At 36.5% G+C, this 10,472-nt stretch overlaps 2 protein-coding genes across 11 annotated transcripts in view; one reads left to right on the top strand and one right to left on the bottom strand.

Moving 5' to 3' along the window:
• The first annotated feature begins 5 nt into the window (after window positions 1-5).
• LOC110374787 (ribosome biogenesis protein WDR12 homolog) lies at window positions 6-5,072 on the top strand. The gene is made up of 9 exons (XM_021332666.3): window positions 6-198; window positions 300-599; window positions 679-819; window positions 1,618-1,793; window positions 2,074-2,141; window positions 2,561-2,705; window positions 3,519-3,620; window positions 4,163-4,292; window positions 4,744-5,072. Exons 1-9 carry the CDS (start codon window positions 140-142, stop codon window positions 4,883-4,885), a joined length of 1,263 nt encoding a protein of 420 aa, XP_021188341.1. The 5' UTR covers window positions 6-139; the 3' UTR covers window positions 4,886-5,072.
• Window positions 5,073-5,320: 248 nt separating this feature from the next.
• LOC110374782 (protein alan shepard) overlaps window positions 5,321-10,472 on the bottom strand; it is a 105,552-nt gene continuing 100,400 nt past the window's right edge. For 9 of the 10 annotated variants that reach the window (XM_049838496.2, XM_049838498.2, XM_049838501.2 and 6 more), the window contains 2 exons: window positions 10,404-10,442; window positions 5,321-10,109 (listed from right to left, as the gene is read on the bottom strand). In XM_049838496.2, coding sequence (XP_049694453.1) covers window positions 9,975-10,109; window positions 10,404-10,442 — 174 coding nt within the window. In that variant the 3' untranslated portion in view covers window positions 5,321-9,974. The remainder of the gene's footprint in view (window positions 10,110-10,403; window positions 10,443-10,472) is intronic. The other variant, XM_049838499.2, reaches the window with a different exon arrangement.

The raw sequence follows: 10,472 nt of genomic DNA, 5'->3' as shown, positions 1-10,472 counted from the left end.
CATGTGTCAGTTGTCACTTGTCAGTGTAAAATTCGAATTTCGGTGTAGCATGGTTTATTTTATGTGATATTTTGGTGTTCAAACTGTGAATGTGTATTTATATACAGTTTTGAATATTGGTTTATTGATATAATTAAAAATGTCTGCCGATATAGCAGAGGCCCAACTACAAGTACGGTTTATAACCAAACAAGAACAGTGAGTATCTATCAGGGCAAGTGTGTCCGGCGTGGCGGCGCATGTAAGGTTGTTGACTCTATATACATGTTCTAACTACTTCATCTATATCTTTCCTATAGATATGCAGTGCCAGACAGTCCTTACGCTATTCAGAGCAATGTTCAGGCCGCAGACTTGAATACTTTGGTAAATGCTTTGTTGAAAGAGACAAATCCATCACTTGAGAAAGCTGTTGAATTCGATTTCTTAATATGTGGGGAGCTGTTGTGCTTGTCGCTGGCAGAGCACTTGCAAGAGAAAGGAGTTTCCACAGAAGACACACTAGAAATAGAATATCTGGAAAGATTTCCGGCACCAGCTCCACAGGATTGCTTGATGCACGATGACTGGGTAGCTACAGTGCATGCACACTCTGACTGGTAAGTTAATAAGTGTACTCTAATTACAATATCATGACTACTTTAACAGTATTACCTACATTATTATGTTTCTTTGTAGGATACTGTCTGGTTGCTATGACAATAGTATTCATATTTGGAGTACAAAGGGCCAGCACAAACTGGCCATACCTGGTCACACATCTCCTGTGAAGGCAGTGTCTTGGGTCTCTTTCAATGGGGACCAGGCTGTGTTTGCAAGGTAAGCTTTAAACATAGATAATTATTACAATTTTCCTTCATATATTATTGTCATATTTGATTATTGCATACACAACAACTTCTAGACAGGAAAAGTCTCAAATTTTTTATTGTTCTATACTTGAAAAAGAATAAGAAGAAAGAAAGAAAGAAAATAAGTTTTATTGCGCAAAATATAAGACGCATAAATGCCCTTTACAAAATGAGCATAACATCGATAAAAAGATAAAAAGAACATAAAACAAATTTAAGGGAAAATATGCGTCCTAAAGCACGCAATACAGCCCTCGCTCAGCATAATGCTGCGACCCGAAACGAGACAGGGTCCCAGACGTACTTCCCAAACGTATGTCTTTCATATTCATTCAACACGGTACACTATACAGTTGACACTGTGCTAGTGGTCAGTACTGAAAAAGTTGATAACTTGGGCATAAAAAAAAAAAAACGAAAACTTAGCAAATTATTTATCAACCTTCCGCCCGCGTTCTAAGATATCGCGTTTCTAAGAGAACTCTTGAAAAGTCCAGAATAAAAACTATCCTATATTCTTTCTTAAGGTCAACTCTATTTCTGTAATTTTTTTTATTAAAATCAGTTCAATAGTTTAGATGTGAAAGCATAACAGACAGACAGACGGATAGACAGACAGACAGAGTGAGTTACTTTCGCATCTTTATAATATTAGTAGGGATAATAATTTCAGTACCTGCATCTTATCCATTATCCAATTTGAGGTCTTTCATTATGGTTCATGTTAAAAAATCTTCTATCTAACTTGCATCTTTGTATATTCTAGTGGTTCCCATGACCAGTCAGCGATGCTCTGGGTGTGGAATGTAGCCAATAACTCAGTAGACTGTGTGGTTACATGCCGAGGTCATGACAAAGGTCTAGAATGTCTTGCAGTGTCCGCTGACGCTAACAGATTCGCTACTGGCAGTTGGGACAACAATATCTGCCTGTGGAGTACAAGTAAGTTTTTTTATAGAGTATTTTTAACCAAGTTCAAAAAAGGAGATTCTCAGTTTGACTTGTTTGTATATATATGCACTATCTCACGATTTTCTGACCGGATTTTGATGCGGTTTCACCATAGTGTTTGTCAGAAGAGAGAACTTTTCAAGATTTTATTGTTTTGAAAGTTTTTTTTTAAATGCCCTCTCTTTGATAGTCTGACATTATATTGAATTCAAGTCATTATTTGAAAAGCAAAAAGTGGTTTTACTACTTAAGATATTTTTTACCCTTTCAGGTTTATCAGATGAAGACAATGTACCAGCAAAGAAAAGAAGTAAACCTGAACACACTGGAAAGTCTAGAGTAAGTGTGTAAAGTATCAGTAATGTTTTTGTGCTAATGTATGAAAAATATAACGAAACTGTCTTCAAAACTCAGTCTATTGTAACCCAGATGAAAATCCTTACAGCAGTTTTTGAGTTTATCTATACTAATATTATGAAGCTGAAGTGTTTGTTTGCTTGAACGCGCTAATCTCAGGAATCCGAGGTCCGATTTGAAAAATTCTTTCATTCCATTTCCCATTTATCGAGGAAGGCTGCTTTTTATCCCGGTACGGGAAGTAGTTCCCACGGGTTGCGGGTGAAATAACGAATATAAAGATTCGGCAGCTCACTTTGTTTTATGTGTAATGATTAAAACATTGTAATCATTTGCAATTTTCCACTACACCTTTACTAGTAGACAGTAAAATAACAATATTGGCCATTATTTTTGTACAGGAGCCCTTGACTACTCTGAAAGGGCACAGAGAAGCGGTGTCTGGTGTGCAATGGATGGACTTCAACACAGTACTGTCCAGTGGCTGGGACCATTTGTTGAAGCTATGGGATTGCGAACTCGGTGGCATCAAACAGGAGGTTGCTGGTAAATAGTTATTTTTTTAATTATTATTTTACATGTCTCCTACCAGACCATGGAATTGTAAAAAGTCCAGGATTTTTTGATGTTGTTCGTCTTGTGGTGCCGAAAAAAACTAACTGGAGCTCTTTTGAGACAACTTTAATAAAATGGTGACACAAACCGACAATTAGTCCATCTTGGGTACATTTCCACAGTATAGTGCAGGGATGGCGAACCAATATCACGCGTGCCCGTGGTGGCTCGCAGCTAAATAATTTGGGCACGCCATTTTTTTGTAAGTTTCCAATTGAAATTAAATACCATAACCACGTACTATTAAAATAATGTTTTTCGTGGATTCTTCCAATATTCAGAATATAACCTATTTTATTAAGAGATTTAAGCATTAAGGCAAATTTGAGAATAAAAAACAAGCCCCTTCGTACGAAAAGGTAAAAGATTATGAATCTTTACCTTTTCATGTTAACTATTTGCTTTAAAGGCACGCCTCTGTAATTATCATTGTGTTTTCTATTTAATTTGGCACGAAAGTCAATAAAGGTTCAACATCCCTGGTATAGTGTATATGGAAATGTACCCAAGTACTATTATTTATTATTAATAAACGTGTGGTTTTAGATCCGATTCGGTTGAATGACTGTCTAAAATTAGTTCACAAAACATGTGTATTTCGCAAGTAATATATTTAAAGTGGTTGTATCCAAGCTTGTATTAATTATAATTAGTAGTTTCCTGTAGGATACAAAATAAGCTCTTATTTATAGTTTACAAGAAGCCTTACTGTAAATTAAATTATATTGTTTTTTTTTCTTTTAGGAAATAAGGCTTTCTTCGACGTGGACTGGTCTCCATTGAACAACAGTATTGTGACAGCCTCAGCAGACAGACATATTCGCCTTTATGACCCCAGATCCACAGGTAATGACTTTAATAATCTCAACACCAGTTTCTCCTTAATATATCGTACATGACATTCCCACATTAGCGAAAAAATATTTGCAAATTGCGTGTTGCTTGGTTGAAGTGTCATATTGTTGATTGGCTTAAAAAAAGAAGATTCTCAATTTGACCTGTATGTTATGTATGTATGTATATTTGTTTGCGATTATCTCACGTTTGGATGTGCCGATTTTGATGCTGTTTTCAGCATAGTATTTGTCAGATTGAGGAGAAGATTTAAAGTAGGTTTATATTTTTGTATAAAAGTTGTTTATTATTGAAAGCACAACAGCAAACCTTCAAGTCATAGAGACGAGTACTTAGTATATGTTTGTGAATGATTTATTTATTATATACACTTTATTTATTGCTTGCACTATATTACTTGTTATCCTTATATTTTGGTTAATTTAGACACAGAAGCTGTCTATTGCTATTCCTTAACTAACAAATAAATAAATAAGTAGTACATAATTACAATACCTACACAGTTACCTTCAATTATACTTACTATGTTACAGAGAGCATTGTAAAGACAACGTTCACTTCTCACACGGGCTGGGTGCAGTCAGTGCGCTGGTCAAAAACACGAGACACGTTGTTCCTTTCAGCTGGCTACGACGGACAAGTCAAGTTGTGGGAAACTAGGAGGTAACAAGTTTTTATATGGTCATTTTTAATTAGGATCTAGTGTCATTTGCCAGTTTTTTTTGTTTGTGACACCTTCCGGAATATTAACTTTTTTGCAATTTCATACAATTCGGTTCAGCCGTTTTTATACACGAGCGTGGCAACTTACTTGCGCATTTTGAATACCAGTAAGGAATACTCATTTTCATTGATTCATGAACGTAGAGCATGAGTCGTACTGGCTATAATTATTTATTTAGGTTTTTTTTACAAAAATGATGAAATATGTATTTTGTTTGTGTCATGCATCTCTTATACAGTCACTGCAATATCTGTTTTAAAACTTTACATCAGATCCATAAAATTGTCAAATTTTAATTTCCAATCACAATAGATAGGTTATAGAAAATTCACAGTAAATCGATAAGGTTCTAGTTTCTTTCTATATTGGAGTTTATTTTTTCACTTTCAGCCCCCGGACGCCATTATACGACTTGAGCGGGCACGAAGACAAAGTTCTGTGCTGTGATTGGTCGAACCCTGCGCTGCTCGTCAGCGGCTCTTCCGACAACACGCTCAGAATATTTAAGGCCAAGCACTACCCAGACGCGTAAGGGTTAACTCCATATTACGACCGACCAATACCTACTAGTGTTCGAAATACATTTTGACGGTTATTTTTACAAGATATTTCGACTTTTATTCAGAAATGATGCGTCCGTCTTAGGTATACGTTATGTTACTTAGAATATTTTTTTTTGTATTAGCGTATAAGAGGAGTAATAAATAAGTTGAATTTTATCGGTCTGATTTTTGGCATGCACCAGTTTCCCAGTCGCCTAGTTCGCTATCCGACTTGCGAATTTGAAATAAATTGGGGAATCATAGTTAAATTCAAAAGTGGGTGTAGGACAACAGATATAGGTTGCCGAGCTTCATACTCATTAAAATTACTGTAACTCTTTCCTACACAAAAATACTCATATCAATAAATGTGCCTTTCTATACTTCTTATAAATAAGGGGATAAATGGAAAGAAAATAATGTACTAGATTTGGTTTCGCTTGTTTTATTCAATCATTTTGCTCTTACAAAATATGTTCAATGCAAAGGAACATGACTCGTCACAATAAAACATGCTTCTTAGTACCATTTTGATTTATTTATATTATATTTTAGTTTCCATTCAGCATAACTATAAATAATGCGGGTCACGTAAAATGCTCATAGCACAATATAGAAACTTGCAAACACTTTGTAACAAAATAGATACATAACTTTCCCCTTTGTCTTTTCTCTGCGAGAAATGCTTTTACACTATTATCATAGTTATGCCAAACCTCACATCATAACACAACGAAGCAACATGTCCCTTAAAAATAATCTGTCTTACCAACAATTTCATTTCATTTTTTTTTACATTTTATGAAGTTTTTATTTTTTGCATTCATAATTCTATAATACTACCTAACTAAATATTTACCTATACTATTCTACTGTCTAGACTAGTCTGCTGGGTAGAACACCACACTATATTAATACACATTGGACAAATACATTCGTATCGACACTTCCGTTTTTTTCATGTAATTTTCTTCTTTACACTTATTGAACTACATAACGAAAGAGGTGAAAGCAAACTTGTTCAACTGAAACTTATCAAGAATGTGTTCACTATTCTCTTAGTCCTTACGTTACGCTAGTGGCGGCGCGGGCGCGGGGCGGCCGGCTTCAGTCCATTCAAATTAAATTATTTAATAAACTAACAAAGGAAACTACCCTAGAGCCGGCAGGCTAACGCCCGCGCCGCCCACTCACACAAATATATTAAATCTAAGGCTCTATGCTATCTATCTTAGCGTCGAAACATTGTTTTCTATTCTATCCTATCTATAGTTAAGCCTAAGAACTAATCCTAGCCGTCATTCGTTATCGTGCCCGTAGCTTCTCTATTCACTGTATCGACGTATCCGTGCGTTCGCTTATAATTAAATGACTTATTTTTAAAAACATCTACTTAACATTTCTATTCATCGACATGATTTCTGTTGAAACATAGTTTTGGTTTTCAAGACTTGGTTCCCCAATCGCATCTTTGTGCTCATCTTGTGTTTTTAGCTCTCACTACATATATTTATGTAATACAAATCATAGTCCGTAATCTCAAAGTAAAGTATTGTTATCAGTTATCACACATGTCTAGAATGTACAAGTGAGTTTAACTAGGAACATCTACGTTTCTGTCGAGTTCAATTCATTTACATCATGTGTGAAAAATGCAACGATTAGACAGCCACATTATTTTCTTTTAGTTGTTAATACAAAATATTTTAAACATAGTTTTTTTTACATTATCACTACGTTTATGTAATACGGTAAGTTCTCTATTACCTGTAAAAATATTGTGTAAAGCACATGCAACTGCTATATTGTATTCATACCTGAGCATTACTTTAGAGGAAGCTGAAGGCACTACCATCAAATCAAGTTATTATTGCTTAAATGGAAGGGAAGCATTAGAAAAATAATTTTCGTGCTAAAATACTTTGCTTTCGACGGTGATCTACTACACAGGACCGTGCCACGCTATAACTACAAGTCACTTAGATGAATACGCCACGTGCGCGACGTGACCTCGATTTGGTACTTGTCTATACTTAATACATACATAGTCGCTTTATACAACGATTTACGGAAACAACGATTTGCTTATTGGAATGAAACTAAAACATTACAGCGAGGAAATTAAACGATACACTTATAAACGGTACGTTCAACCAAGGCTTGGGTGATACTCTGAACGTGAAATGAATTTCTTGAATACATTGACATCAAATTTAAATGCAAAGTTTAGCGGAAATATCTATCGGAAGACTGCATTTACAGGAAGCCACAGTGTACGTGGAACACTAGACGACCAATACTTAACTAAGTACCACGACGCTCGGTACTACATTGCACTTTATGGTTATTTCACAAGTAAAGGCGGTTCTTATTCAGTACAATAAAATTTGGCTTGATCAGACGTCGTACGAGCGCGAGCCTGATCTACGGAGTATTGTGGTTGCGTGGGCGTCTCCGGAACGTCACACAAGGAAGCCTCACTGGCGGCGACCGGTGGAGGGTCGTGAGGCACTCGGCTAATACAACTACTATCTGGGGCTACCTACGTGTTTGCGTTGCTCTGTTCACTTGCGAGCTCCTCAACGTTGTGCCTCTACGTGGAAGATGTTTAGCAGTACGTTACAAGTACGTAACTAGTGAAAATTCTTGAGCTAATGTATGTACAGTTCAAAAAGTAATTCTTTACGGAACAACAGTACAGTTCAGCCTTTTCCTGAATAAAAGAAAATGATTGTTTACAAATCAAGTACAGATCTACTTACTCGTTCAAAATCTACGTTATTCATTCAAAACCTGTCGTCAGCTAGTTTCAGTTCCTGTATTGTTTCTTTTAAGTCGGTTCACAGGTTTTGAATAAAGAGGTTACCGCTTAATTGTCAGTTAAAATACAGTTAATATATCAAACATTTAACTAGTCTTCAGTCCCTGAGTTGTATAAATATTTTCCTACTTCTTACTCGACTTTAATGATTTGTATACTTTGGTTCTGATGAAACTCTTGACGTGCCAAAATAGAATTAAACAGTTGCGATATAGTAGGCTTTTACTCGTACCCATCAACAATGTATATACATGTATACATATCCATGTATAATTTATATATATTCAATATAAAAATATCAAATTTCATATAAAGTCATAAAGTGTACCCAAAACCTACGTGATGGTACAAAAAGTGCTCAATTACACCAAAACGGTGTTTACACTTAGGATTTCAAATCCATTTACATTTTATAATGTGGAAATCAATCGTGGAATTTGTTTGAGTTTTCTTCTAGTGGAATGTGCCGACCGCCTACAAAATAACAACTACAGTTGATTCAGTACATGATTCTCAAAAAAGGATCATTTCATTATTCACGTATTCAAACATGTGTTTTCAACGTACAAAAATTTGTATAGACTCGTAAAATGTATAAATAGACTTTACATACAACTGCTTATTGCTAAATGTTGCCGTATCATCAGCACTGCTGTGCCTAAGCGCAGACGTGACCGTTGCAAGTCATTACCCATCCAGTAGTCGCAGCACACGGTCGGTGGCTCTGTGCGCTGCACCGAGCACCGTGCAGTCCTAGGTTACGAACCAAAACGCGGATCACTAATATTTCAAGTTAAAATAGGTATACATAAATTCAGTCTGTGTTCGGGTTTGGCAACGACGTTATTGAAGTTTGTTTCGAAATCGCATCTACATACACGCAGAAAATTAATATAATAATCCTATTTGTGATGATAAAGTAATGACTTTAGAAGGAATATAATTTTACGTACCTCTTACAAGTAATAGATTTGTTCAGCGAGGCTGTTTATTTGTGGAAAAGTAAATTTGAATTGGCTAACAGCCCGTACACGTGGCGCTCGTTGGGTCAGTGAGCCATACAAGAATGAATCGCGATCTTTGGAAGACTGCGCCAGTATGAACTTTGTTTTTGATAAATAATACTGTCTTTATACATATTGATGCACACATGCTGGGAACATACTGAGTTAGAGCACCATGCTTAACGTATATAAGTGTGCACAGCTCGCACTAGGTGGTCTCCCTCGCTGGAGGGGTGCTCCGTGGCGGCGTTAGCGAAACTTTGCCTTTACTATGTCGAGCTGCCTGAATTTATGTTTTCCGACTCTAAAATGACGCAACGACTGTATTTTAAAAATACCTAAACTCATCGGAAGATTCTAAATCTCCAGCTTTTTATAGTACAAGATCTAATCGGTGTACCCACCATTACTAACTCTTACACACATAATCACTTCATTATTCTTTACATTTTTTGTTAATATTTTTGTTTCCATGATATGACCTTTTCCACTTATCTTTCTATCCGACTTTCAGATATTGCTCTCCTCATACACTCCGATGTAACAAAAATAATTTAAATAAAAATGACACAAAAGATTAATTTAAAATTTTCAATATATATAATAATATATACTTTTGTATATTGTGATTGCACCATTTTGTTTGATTTTCATAGTGATGTTCATTGTTTATGCGTCGTCAAAAACAAACGGTAACACAGTTACAGTTTTGAATATGACACTAGCAATCAAATAATATGATAAGAATTACCGATTTTTCTGCATTGAGGACAAGTTTAATTTGTCACTTGATGCATGAAAACACTCTATGCTAAAATAAATACCTAACTATCTTAAATAATTCTGTCAACATGTACGAAATCTGCGCCTAAAATCTTAATGAATTTTCATAAAACAATAATAAAATTATAATGCAAAACACTTTTAAAATTGCAACTATATCTATACATCAAATCCTCTCCTCGAACCGTGAAAAGACCTCATCAAAACATCACAGCAAATCGAACGTCCAGCATAAAGCCAAGAGGACCAGCCAAATACGAAGCCCGTCGAGGAAATAAATAGTCGAGGCGATCAGGCTTAACAACTAGTTAGACGAGAGCCGGCGGAGCGCGGGCGCCGCGCAGCGGAGCTTTCGATGAAGTCTATAACGGCCGCAAATTAAAACTAAAACAAATTAACATCGTAAAAAGTCACAGTTGCTTTGATTTTTGGCTCGTGTACAGCACGTAGTGTTGTAGCGTGGCTTACGGTCTACTTGGGAGGCGGGTACGGCTGGTAGGCCTCGTCGGGCGAAGCCGCCGTGGACGCGTGCTCGCTCTCCATCGGCATCTGGATGATCGGCGGGGTGGGACCCGCGAAGTACTGATACGGGTGCGACGTGAAATACTGCAACACAACATCGTGCCGTCTCAGCGCTCTATCGATATATTCATTGCCCCAGGTGTGTTAATTTTCATTTCTTTTTTCCATTGAACGTTTAAACATCATCCATCTGTGTGTTTATTATTAATTTCCCATTTTAGCAAACACGAGGTAACACCAGGCACTTAGTGTCGTATAGCAGAGTGGCAGCATAACGTGTGGCAGAGAAAGCGAGAGGAGCGCTAAGTGAGCGGTGGATCGTAAGCAATGGGACACGGAAGGTTAGAGCGTTCGATTACAATTTTACTGTGCACTCACGTATAACTCATTTTCCGGCCTTAAGCTGTCCCAGTTTACCTGGAAAACAGAGAATTACTATCAGTCTTG

Source organism: Helicoverpa armigera, chromosome 8, assembly GCF_030705265.1.
Source record: "Helicoverpa armigera isolate CAAS_96S chromosome 8, ASM3070526v1, whole genome shotgun sequence".
NCBI lineage: Eukaryota > Metazoa > Arthropoda > Insecta > Lepidoptera > Noctuidae > Helicoverpa > Helicoverpa armigera.
Note: the sequence above shows the minus strand (reverse complement) of the source record. Positions and strands in the feature narration are given on the sequence as shown.

What these genes read in the sequence shown, in the direction of transcription:
- LOC110374787 (XM_021332666.3), top strand. Translation starts at nt 140, where the DNA reads ATGTCTGCCGATATAGCAGAGGCCCAACTACAAGTACGGTTTATAACC. An exon ending in AACACACTGGAAAGTCTAGA is followed by an intron (nt 2,142 to 2,560) that starts GTAAGTGTGTAA and finishes ATTTTTGTACAG; the next exon opens with GAGCCCTTGACTACTCTGAA. An exon ending in TTATGACCCCAGATCCACAG is followed by an intron (nt 3,621 to 4,162) that starts GTAATGACTTTA and finishes ACTATGTTACAG; the next exon opens with AGAGCATTGTAAAGACAACG.